The sequence below is a fragment of the Nuphar pumila genome, chromosome 1, assembly GCF_984573655.1.
Source record: "Nuphar pumila chromosome 1, dmNupPumi1.hap1.1, whole genome shotgun sequence".
NCBI lineage: Eukaryota > Viridiplantae > Streptophyta > Magnoliopsida > Nymphaeales > Nymphaeaceae > Nuphar > Nuphar pumila.
In genome coordinates this window covers 9,469,344-9,482,565 of record NC_143249.1, presented here as the reverse complement: position 1 = coordinate 9,482,565, position 13,222 = coordinate 9,469,344, and the positions used below count along the sequence as shown (strand labels likewise).

Below are 13,222 nucleotides of genomic sequence, written 5' to 3'. Positions count from 1 at the left end.
CTAGATGCCTAGGCCTAGGCACCAGGCTTGTTCCTAAAACAACTAGGTGCAGTTTTGACTACATAGAATATTACTTGACATCTTGGAGCTGTTAAATTATGTCACTTGTATCGTTAAAGGTACTTTCTCGGTGAGGGTATTTCTCGAAGAGATTTTCAGAAGTTGATAAATCTCGGGAATATCTTGGGAGTTTAAAAAATTGAAAAAAAATATAAATAACAACAAAAAAGCTAAGAAAATAATAAATTTTGCATTATTTTTTCTTTCAAAAATATAAATAAACATGTTTTAAACATTTTAAAATATAAAACAAACAAAAAAATAGGTAATGCAAACTTAAAATAAAATAAAAAGAATTTTTCTCAAAAAATATCGCGATATTGTCACGATAATATCGTGATATTTTGTTTCTGGCGATATTTTGAAAATATCGCGATATATTCCTGATATTATCGGCTACCTTGAACTAGCCGATAATATCGCGATATTTTTAAAATATTGGCTATATTGGTGACAGTGAAATATATATATATATATATATATATATATATATATATATATATATATATATATATATATTTCTGTTTTGTAAACTGAAATACCGATCAGGGGTATTTCAATCCTTTCTCTTGTAATAGGTGTCAGTCCATTAGGGACTGACCTGTCTTTTTCTTTCTTATATTTTTCCTTGTTTTTGTATTTTTCTTTTTTTTTATAGTTGTTGGGCTGGTCCAACGACTAGATGGACCAGCCCCTTTGTGTCTTCAAGTGCTTATTTAAAGGCACTCTCCATGTAATTCTTCAATGCTTTTCTAAAGCATTCTCCAAGTGAGAAGAACATATTTTTTATGTTTTGTTCTTGCCCTTAGTGGCTTTTGTTGTGTTCACTTGATTGTATTGTCCCTTGGCGGACTAAGTGTGTGTGCACTCTTTTGTTTGTTATTTACCCTTATTGGGTTGTGTATTGTACTTCCGCACTTTTCATTACATGGTATTGGGATTGAGTAAAGCTTCCTCAAAGATAGTGGTTGCAACAAGAAAGATCCTTCAAAATACTTGGTCCTTTGTTTCTCTCAATCAAGATGGGCAAAAATAAAAATCCATGACGATGATCACGTTCAAGCTAAATGATTCCAACTGCTTAATGTGGGCCACCGCCATGGAGCATCATATCAAAGGCAAAAAGCTATAGGGGTATGTGAGTGGTACCATATGTGAACCATAGCTCATACTCACCAAAAGGGATGGTGATCAAATCAAAGCCCATAGTGATGAGGAAAAAGAGAAAGCACTCAAAGATTTCAACATTAAGGTGGAAGATTGGAAAGCCGAAATTGCTCAAATTCTCTATTGGTTCCTAAATAGCATGGACCTTAAGATTGTTTACCTTTCTTTTCGAGTTAAGACCCGAGTTTGAGAAAGTTAGGTCTAACATTTTGAATAAGACCAATGCCACCTCTCTTGATGATGCACTTGGAGAGGTGTGTCAAGTCGAGACTCGATTCGGCATGTCTAAAGCAAGTGAGGAGGTTCTCGCCGTATCAAGACCCGACAACAATGTTAGAGTATATAAATGTTAAAAATAAATGTACATATATATATTTATATGTATATATATAGAATGTAACTAGGTAGTAAGTAGGATTAGATTTTTATTTTTTCAGTTAGTATTGAACTAGTCAACATGTTGACTAGTCAATACAATAGAGTCATTGGGATCCCAACGGCTCTATTGGGATCCCAACGGCTCTATATAGAACCGTTGGGACTCCAACGACTCTCTATGAGTCTTCTCCTTTGTGTATAAATATGGGGCATAGCCCCCACTCCATGTATTACGTTTTGTGAGTGTGACAATCAATAAAATCACTATTTTTTATCTCTTGTTCTTGAACCCATTTAGTGGGTGTTGGTGAGTGAACCCTTTTGTGGTTCTTTGAGTGTTCATTTTGGTATTTTTGTGGAACTCTTTTGAGTGTCCATTGTTGGTGATTTGGTGAATACTTTTGAAGGAACTCATTTCCTTACATATGGTATCAGAGCTTGGTGATCAAGCTGAAACTTTTTTGATACAATGGGAGGTGTGCCACTCCAAATTTGAAAGTGTTAAAGCTCTTATTTGAGTGCTAGTAAGGTTGTGATCGTATTTCAAGATATTGATTGGTGGTGCTTGCTTGGTGAAGGAGTGTCCACGCTCTTGATTGGTGACGCTTACTTGGTGGTGGAGTATCTGTAGTCTCTACCTTCTTTTTTCTTTCCTCTCTTCTTTCTCTCCTCTCTTGTCTTCTCTTTGCTTTTACCTTTCTAAAAATGGATAACAAAAATGTTACCATAAAGCCCATCAAGCTCAATGATTATAACTATGTAACATGGGCTTCGATTATAAAGCATCTCATGTGGAGAAAAAGGTTGTGGGGATTAGTGGATGAGACCGGTTCAGAACCCAAACTAATTCTCACTAAAGTTGAAGGTGAGAAAGAGGTACCTCTTACAAAGGTTAAGAAAAATAAGGCTCGCTTACGAAAAAAAGTGGGAGTGGAGAATGGGGCATGCCAAGATTATGTTTTGGCTCATTAGTAACGTTAACATTAAAAAATGTTCAAGTCTTGCTAAACTTGAACATGCAAATAACGCATGAGATTATCTTAAGAGAATGTATTCTCTTAAAGATATTGCACATGTGTGCAACTTGCAAGACAAGATACGAAATATGACTCAAGGAGAGAAAAGCATTAGAGAATACTTTAATGCCTTATCCGAACTATGGAAAGAATGTGTTCTTCTTGAGCCAAAGTGGCATTGTCCGAAAGACATTGAACTCCGTCAAAATCAAATAAACGTGTAGCATTTTTATCAATTCATTAATGGTTTAAGATCGGATTTTGAATCCTCCAAATCCGCTCTTCTCCATCGAGGGAAAGTTCCTTCAATAGAAGACACTATTGAAGAATTAAGTATGAAAGAGAATAGGCTTAAAAAGTAAATCTCTAAGAGTAATGATGACTCGGTCCTAGCCGTATGTAGACCGGAAAGTTATGTTCGTACCTACAAATTACCACACTATGGAAGGCCAAGTGAAGAAAGGCCCTTAGGCAATGAGTTTGAAAGAAAGAAACTTATTTGCTATTATTGTCATGAACCGGGACATAAAAACATATTGTCCTAAATTGAAGAAACCTTATGAGAAGAAGATTGTCATTGTTGGACCTCCACAAGAGTCAAGTAATGGAAAAATTATACAAGATTCGTCTATTGGAAACATGTCCTTGACACAGTTAGTGGAGGCTCTTTAACCTCTACTCAAGGGAGCATCCTCATCAACTGAAGCCACGGTCTCTAAATTCGGTTTCTTCGATCCTAGTAAATCTCTTTGGCTTTTTGACTCAAGTACATCTTTTCATGACACAAAATGGTGATATATTATTCGAATGCCATAACTCAAGTGGATCAAATATTTTTACTGTTGATGGAACATCTCTTGAGATAAAGAAATAGGGAACTTTGAAAACATTTCAAAAGATTTTTTATTTCAAAAATTAGATATATTTATAAACTGAATTTAAATCTTTTATCAGTTTCTCAAATATTTGACTATGGGTGTAATGTTTCCTTCAACTCGTATGGTTATTGAGTGCAAGAACGCTAGTCAGGAAAGTTGTTGGGGAAGGCCACAGAGAAAGAGGCTTATACTACAAGGTTTAGTCAAGTTATACTTAATATTGGATTTCAATCTTATCTAACTGATACATCTTTGTTTGTTAAGACTTCTAATAAAGGTATTATTATTCTTCAACTCTAAGTGGATGACATGATCATCACTAGAAGTGATAAACATGGAGTTGAACATATTAAAAGGCTTCTTAAAACTCATTTTGAAATGACTGGTATGGGATTTCTGAAACTTTTTCTTGATGTAGAAGTTGTTTATTCTTCTAGAGGATATTTACTAACTCAATCTAAATTTGCTTCAGATATTGTTGCTAGGTCAAGTATCTCAATTGATAAGGTTGACACTTCTGAAGTTGTCAATGTCAAAATGAAGATTGATTATGAGAAACCACTCGAAAACCCAATACCTTACAAACAACTTATCGGGGCACTGTCATATTTCTTAATTACGAGGCCTAACATTGCGCATGTAGTTTACACAACGAGTCAGTTTCAACATACTCCTACCATTATTCATATGGGAGCAGTTTTGTGTATTATTAGATATATCAAAACTTTTATTTTTCGAGGACTTTTTTTATTTGCTTCTTCCATCTTAGATTTACTTGCTTATACTGATGCGAGGTGATCCAAATAACTGACACTCAACCACAGGTTTTTGTATATTTTTAGGTGACTCGTTGATTTCATAAAGGTACAAGAAGCAACAAAAAGTTTTTCTCTCTTCAACTGAAGCAGGATATCGAGTCATGACAACAACCACTATGAATATGATCTGGCTAAGGAGGTTGTTGGCTGACATGGGAGTTCAAAGTGAGGGAGCACCACAACTTTGTTGTTACAACAAAAGTTTCATCTACATTGTTAGCAATCAAACCTTCCATGAACGAACCAAACACATTCAGATGGATTGTCATTAATGTACAAGAAGAATTCATACACGACAAATTCAACCTTCCCTACGTTACTTCTGAATATCAATAGGCAGACTTCTTCACTAAACCTCTCGCTGGCTCTAGATTTTACTTTCTCTTGGACAAACTTTTGGTTATCCAACTGTAACTTTGAGGGTAGTGTTAAAAATAAATGTATATATATATATATATAATGTTAGCTATATAATGACCCCAAACTGACCCTCGAAAAATGCAATTTTTTTTAAACCATTGCGAAAAACCTCTCAAGGACCGGGGCACATTACAAATTTAATATTCCCAATCCATCAACTATTTCAAACATAAAGTCAATTTAAACTATGAATTAAACTTCACTTATTTAATTAAATAAGTCAAGAGAGTTCATAAATTCAAAATCAACTTTATTCCATCTTGTGCACAGCAGAACCCGGGCCACTAGATCACAAGCCTCTAGTCCTCCATCCAGTCAGTCTCTCTCATCACGGAGCCTCAATGCCTGAAAAACATTTTCAGAAAATGAGTAAGAACCGAAGTCCTCATACGAAATCCTCTAACTTTCCAACACTGAGAAAAATAGCATAAAATAAATCAAGCACAAGTTCAAGAGAAATAACAGGCAACAACTTATCATCTAAGCAAGCATTCAATAATTTCATGCTAAATTAAGCATTTAGAGATTGCATGAAATTAATGTTAAACAATCAAGGATGCATGGATCAATGCAACATGCATGAATAACCCTTTAAGTTAATTATCAGAATTGTTTTTTCATGCATGTCCCTATTTAAATGCACACAAATTTAATTTTCACTTTCTTACCAACCTGCAGATACTCAAAATGGGTAAAGTTCTCGAAGTTCAAGGAAGTTCTCAATCATAACATAATTTGTATTTTACTTACTAGGTTCCACATTTATTCCCCGATCGATATCAAGAATCCTCATCATTCATCGGAACATTAGGAATCCTCACATAATGCCGAGACATCAATGAAAATCCACAACCATTGACGTCACTTTCTTGATATACTAATTACTACAGTTGAGTCAATAACACCACCGTCAGGCAAAGTGGTTGAAAGTTCCCTACAACCGTAGCTGGGAATACGAACCACACATCGAGTTCTTAAAGACAACAAATGCACACGGTGTTTAGTATCCTTACGGTCCCCCACGACAGTCATCCAAGGTTCTCACACTTTCAGAGGGACATTAGGGAAGAAAATTATTACACTGTTTCGTCTCTTTTACCATTATAATTTATCAAAGGTCTTTACACAAGAACAGTTATGCAAATCCACATACAATAACAAATTTTGGCTCTTGCCCCATCAATTCAACAATGTAATTAATTTAGAAACAATTTTCAGAAATCATTTTGCAATGCATTTACAGTTTCACTACCTTAAGAGCAACACATGCTCTTGGCCTCTAAAGGCCCATAAGTGCCTCACACATAACCACTATTCAATTGAATGACATTGCAAATTTCAGTGAACAAGGTTCACACAAATATATTCAAGTTGGAGTTCACAATACCACATCAATGCTTATTCATAACACATTAAGCAAATGCACATTGAAACAAGCATATCAGAGTTTCAAGTAACTAAAAATATTCAGATTCTAACTTGAATTCCAACCAAATTCCTTTTATATGCATGAAATCAGATTTTTGTGACATGCCAGGAAATCTAATTTTTTATAGCATGCCCAACTTTCACTTAGAATCAGGTTTAGTTAAATATCCACACAAACCAAATTGCAGCACTCATTCGGTTCATATATAACTGATTATCCAAGGCCAACTAATTTTGTGGTTCCAAAAAAGGAATTGAACATTCGGAACAGCACGAATAACATGATCAGTATTGTGCTTGTTCAATGCTAAAAAAATCAGTTTTAAGTGTGCTTGAGCAAACTGTAAATCAGTTTATAAGAGAGTGACGTACACACCTCTGAAATTCAGATCTATGTGCGCAAATGTGCATTTCTGAAAATCAGATCTATATGTGTCAACGTGTATTTCTGAAAATCAGATCTAGATGTGTCGACATGCATATCTGATCGATAGACATACTCTAGCTGTTTTGCACATTATATATATATATATATATATATATATATATATATATATATATATATATATATATATATGTCGACTGATATATATGTATATATATTTCAGATTCAGAGATCCCATCCAGATCTGAAAATTCAAGAGAATTCAAGAACTCGAACCTGATGGGTTCTAAGCACATGCAGTAGCAAACAGTTTTACATGATCATTAAAAATTTTACACAGTAAAAAAAAACAGTAAAGAACTAACAGCAGAAAATACTTTTTCCGTCTAAGAGTGATCTGAACCAGTTTGCATTGAAACTGTTTGCAACTAACATGGTTAAATGCTTATTTCTATTTCTGCAGATTGCAAAACAAAATCAGATTTAAAAACATGCTGCAAAATACTTACAAAACACAGCACAATTCACAAACCAGATTCATGTGGGTATGCATGGCACACACCACGTACCAGTTTCTATATACATTTTTTTTTGTGCATGTGCACACAGCACACATACTTCCAAGGATCAAACCTTGATGCCTGAACACGCAAATCAAGCAGAAATTTCACAGGTTTAATTAATACAGCACAGTGAAATAAATCTGGACAGCTTCAGTCAACTCCCACACGCATATTAATTTCATACTAAGTTATGTTTAAAAATCATAACTAGTTAAAACCTCAACCAAAAATAAAAACGCAGGTTCAGACTTTTGAAAAAAAAATTGTCTTTGCTAAAAAAATTGACACCTAGACTAACAGCATATATATACGCTGAAAAGAAAATCGACTCCATCAACGTAATTCCAGATTTAATAACATTGATAAATCTGTATGAAAATATACAGATTTGATTTCTCTTCAAACCCATACTTGATTCAATTCACACTAATCTTCCCACTCATCGGAATAGAGAGAATCTCGTACCTTGTCTTGAAGACTCGCGAAAAAGAAGTTAGAAGGCGAAGAAGAAGTTGATGGTGTTGACGTTGAGGAGGTACACGTTGCACCTTCTCTTTCTCCCTCTCTTGTTTCCTCCTTCTCTCTTTTCTTTTTTTTTACCTCTCTCTCTCTCTCTTTTCTCTTTTTTTTTTCAGTTCACTATTTTTGAGTGGGGATTAATCCCTCTTTTTATAATGAGGGAGGTTTCCCTCATTAGGGGGGTGATGCCCCCTTCTAGTTGATTAGGGGTAGAGTTCTACCCTCTACCTTATCATAACCTCTTTAATATACAAATATATATTTTACTTATATATATATATATATATGTTTCTTAAAGTTTAAATTCATTTGTTTTAAAAAGGTATAGATAGATTATGGGTCTAGATTGAACCCATGATCTAAATCCATATCCATTTGGATCTCAGACCATACAAGGCACTAGTCAATATGGATCCTGGACTAGGTCCAGATCCATATTAACGTCAACCCAAAAGTAAATAGAACGGGTCGACCCTGATCCAAATTGAAAAAGACCCAAAATAGAGGCCTGTCAAATTTGAAAAATGCATTTTTTGAACCAACCCATATCCAAATTCGACAAACCAGATCTCCTACGAGATCTATGATTCAAAATGGATTTAACTATAGTCTTGAATCAATTTAACTCATGAATTTAACCTGAATTTTGCTCAAATTTAAAAGTTAAAAATAAATAAATTTTACATGTTTTACTTATCATATTAGATATCTTCAATGGGCCCTGGATCTGGTCTAGTCCCCCATTGACGTCAGCCATATTTAATAATTTTCCCATAATTTCGATATTTTAAATAGAATTATGTAATAAAAATTATATTTTTGAGCTTAGAAATATAGGAAAATTTATGAGATATTACAAAATAGGAAGTAACTAGGATTGTATTTTTTTTTCCAGTTAGTATTAAAGTAGTCAACATGTTGACTAGTCAATACGTTGGGATCCCAACAACACTATTTAGAGCCATTGGGATCAGAGTTGCCAGTCAAGGAAGCGAGAACGGGAAGTGAAATTGAAAAGCGAGGCACTTTCAAAATTTTAGGAAACGGGAAGCATGGGACGACTTAGAAGTAAACTAGGAATCGTTTCGGAAGCGACCTAAGAAGCGAACCGAAAGTGACCTAGGAAGCAAGGGGGAAGCGAAAAAAGAGAAAAAAAATAAAAATAAAAATAAAAATAAAAATAAAAGGAAAGCACGCTTCCCAATTTTTTTGTGTGCTACCCAGCACGTTTCGAAAGTGCGACATTTCACGCTTCCGAAACGCACTTCCCCACTGCCTATGGTGATTCCGGTAACTCTAATTGGGACTCTAACGACTCTCTATGAGTCTTCTCTTTTGTATATAAATATGGGGCATAGCCCCCACTCCATGCATTACTTTTTGTGTGTGTGACGATCAATAAAATCACTTTTTTATCGCTTGTTCTTGAACCCATTTAGTAGGTGTTTGTGAGTGAACCCTTTTGTAGTTTTTTGCGTATTCATTTTGGTATTTTGGTAAAACTCTTTTGAGTGCCCATTGTTGGTGATTTGATGAATACTTTTAAAGGAGCTCATTTCCTTAAAATAAACACCCTAAATTTTGGAGAAATAACAATGGAGGAAGAAGAAGGAAGATAATTTGCCACTTTAGTCAAGAGACGGGGTACATAAAACCGAATCGCCCTAAGCTCAAAAGGAAGGTGGTCATTGTTGAAGAGACTCCTAAAAAGAGTGAAACTGCTAGCATAAACGGAGAAAATCTTAAGGATTCTTCATCTAATGGAAGCATTACAATTATTCCTTAAGACATCATCCACCTCCGCATCTACTTCTAGTGCCATTGTATCTACCTCTTCTCATCCAGGTACGCTCTCTTGAATTCTTGACTCTTGTGCCTTCTTTCACATGACCATGTTAGAATCTCTTTTATCTGAATGCACAAAATTCTTTCATAATTCTTGTGTTTTTACTACCGATAGAATCAATTTAGAAATAAAAAGTATTGGAATATTCACCAATATTTCGAAAAAAATTCAAGTTCCTAAAGTTAGAGTTGTTCCAAAACTCGATCTAAACTTGTTTTCAGTTTCACAAATCTCAAATTATAGGTATGAGGTTTTCTTCTCATCAAAAAAATGTTGGGTGCAGGATCACCAGTCAAGGAAGCTGATTGGGGGAGGTCATATGAGAGGGAATCTCTACTACATAGATTTTCTTCATTTACCTAAAGATTGTTTTTGCAATTTTGTTAAGGACAAAGATATATCCTTATGGCATCAAAGATTAGGCCATCCAAATGTATCTAAATTGGCTCTTTTTCCTTTTTTCAAAGACTTGTATGAAAGAGTTCAAATGTAATGATTGTATTCTTAGAAAAATGAAGAAAATTCCTTTTGGTTCTAGAACTTTTATCTCTATCGAACCCTTTGAACTTGTGCATTCGGATGTATAGGGATCAACTCCAATCAAATCAAAGGGAGGGCTCTCTTATTATGTTGTATTCATATGATTATACTAGGTATACTTGGATCTATTTCCTTAGGCAAAAATCTAAAGTTTGTTCATGTTTTAAAGAATTTCACAAGATTGTGCAAAACCAATTTCAAACCAACATTATCATTTTTCGATCAAATTTAAGGGACGAATACTTGTCTAATACAACAATAACAACAACTACGCCTTCATCCCAAAACAATTGGGATCGGCGATATGAACCAAAAAAGAAAATCTATCTGGGTCCTCCACATGAATCCTTCTCCTCCAATCATTTCTATCCAATGACATGTCCTCGGTGAGGTTCAAAGCATTCATATTCTTTCCTATCATCTCCATCCAAGTCTTCCTAAGCCTACCCCGACCTTTTTTAACTAATATATTTTCCCATTTCTCCATCCTTCTAACTGGAGCATCATTAGGCCTTCGCCGAATATGTCCAAACCACCGTAAACGATTCTCTCTCATCTTATTTTCAATGGATGCAATGCCTACCTTCTTACGTATCTCCTCGTTCTGAAACTTATCTTTTATTGTATTTTCACATATCCATCTAAGCATACGCAGCTCAGCTACACTCATTTTTTGAATATGAATACTTGTCTAATGATTTAAAAAATTATTTGAAAGAAAACGAGATTTCACATTAAAGATATTGTGCAAATACTCCTCAACAAAATGGATTAGCAGAGGAAAAACACCGGCATGACAGTAGCAGCTTCAAAGTTGACGTGGATACGAAATTTGCTACACGAAATGGATGAGACAGTCCCTAGATCAGTTTTATTTTGTGACAATCAAAGTACCATAATGATTTCATTAAACCTTATGCATCATGGAAAAAACAAACATATAGAGATTGATCAGCACTTCATCTGAAGTAAAATTGGAGATGGTGAAGTTGAAGATTCATTGGTTCAGAAAATCAAATAGCAGATCTTTTTACAAAAGGCTTGACAAAGCAAAGATTTTGGTATTTAAAGTCCAAGTTGTCTATGGTGATTACAACGTACAACTTGAGGGAGGCTATTAAGAGATAACACCAGTAGGATCTGGATATGGGACCCAGATCCAATATTCAGAGAGCCTGACTTTACAGGCAACTCTCCTATTTATGTACCTTCCTATTTCTGTATCTCTTTTTATCAGTTTCCTTATTGTATATGGACTGTATGTCATGTTTTATAAAAAAAAAAAGCCCATCACACAATATCCCCATTGGAAAACAGTTCATCAGCAACACCTTCTTTCTCTTCCTATTCCTTCTTGAGGCAGTTCTGGACATCTACGAGTACCAGATTTATTAGAAAGGGGCAAAGGCTTCAACTGCAAAAAACACTATGGGCAGGCTATGTCACATGGGTGCGGGTGCGGGGATTCGGCACTTCCAAAAAACCCGGGTGCGGGGTGCGGCAGGGGCAAAAATGTAAATATATATATATATATATATATATATATATATATATATATATATATATATATATATATATATATATATATATCGTTGAAGACGTAGGAAATGTAAAAATATGTAAGCGTTTGTTTGGAGGGATTAGACTCTAAAACAGTGGCACAACCAAATGGAGTATCCCAACTACCGGCCCATCAGTTCACTGGTTCTGACTTCTATCATCTTGCTTTGGGCATGTTCAGGGCCTTTAGTAAATGGCCACGATTAGTTGGGACCCTTTTGAGGGCTCTTACTGGTGCATTTTGTACACCAGATTTTGGACCTTTGATTACGTTATACACTCTGTCCCCATAAAAACATAACCAACTAGCACCCACATCCGCGTCGACGTTGAAGATAGCGCACCCATCTCGTCAGGGAGTTCCCCCGACGCGGGTTTTTTCAAATTTCATTTTATATACAACTACACGATAGCGCACCCATCTCGTCAGGAGAATAGTTCGTCAGGAGAACAGTGAATGCTAATAGCCAGCAAGGCTACCACCATCATATTATCATTTATTATGGAGAGAGAAAATCCTTTACGAAAAAGAAGGATTAGCAAGGCTACCACCATCATTATCATTTATTATGGAGAGAGAGCAAGGCTACCACCATCAATATCATTTATTATGGAGAAAGAAAATCCTTTACGAAAAAGAAGGATTTTCAAAAGGCAGGAGCAGCAGTTGTCAGTAGTTGTCAGCAGATTTTTTTTAAAAAAAAAATTCCGCAGCCCATTTCATAGGGAAATTTTTTTTAAAAAAAAAATCCAAAAAAAAAATGGACCTAAATGATCCTGGGTGCGGTCAACGCACCCAAGATCGGGTTGACCGCACCCGGTGCCGCACCCGCACCCGCTCCCGCGTCGAGTCGCGTCGACGCGGGTGCGGCACCCTGCTAGCCGAATCCCTGTGACAATGGGCAGGTTACTTGGTCAAGAGAAGATCCCCCTCGGGTCATGCTAACATATATTTGGAGCTTTTTCTTACAAGAAGATCAGCACAGCTGTAAAAAAGCCATCATGCAAGCATCAAAGAGTAATGTTTAAAAGTGACAAATTATAGATAGAATTTTGAGAGCCGATTATAATGCAAAGGTGCAAGGCATTTAGGATCAGGATAATTAGAGGCATTATTTTATTTTAATAAACAAACATGAAATGCAAATAATAATAATAAGCATGGAGTTAATAGGATTTCCTGTCATTAAAAAATAGTTACAACTTACAACATGCATGTATTAAGATATCAAGATCAAAGAAATTGTGGCATGTACTCTATAAATATGACGAGACTCCAAGGGATTATAGTTTAGATAAATCTTGCCTGATTATGGTCCTCAAGCAAGCGAATTCCAAAGAATGACATTCTGAGCTGAAATTTCTTATGTGGAGTGGAATAATGGAGAAATGAATTTGTTCTGTTGGAATTATCAACCAGCTCACGAATTTGTAATACTCTCTGTGAACCATCTGCATACACTTTATATCCAAGTTTAAATATTTCTGTTCCTGGTGAGGATGCTTCATGTCCAGCCCTTTTTGCATCTTTAACACCTCTATCATGTAGGGAATGCAATATCAAACCTTTTGTTTGCCTTATTTTATAAAAAGGCTTCCAGGTAGACAGCTTATCTATGTTGATTTCACGCTCAAGATGCATAT

At 35.3% G+C, this 13,222-nt stretch overlaps 1 protein-coding gene across 3 annotated transcripts in view; it reads right to left on the bottom strand.

Moving 5' to 3' along the window:
* The window catches only part of LOC149847908 (vacuolar protein sorting-associated protein, putative (DUF1162)), a 197,473-nt gene that overhangs the window by 47,583 nt on the left and 136,668 nt on the right, over window positions 1–13,222 (bottom strand). For all 3 annotated transcript variants that reach the window (XM_090008160.1, XM_090008196.1, XM_090008244.1), the window contains one exon: window positions 12,885–13,222. In XM_090008160.1, the coding sequence (XP_089864286.1) occupies window positions 12,885–13,222 (338 nt within the window). The remainder of the gene's footprint in view (window positions 1–12,884) is intronic.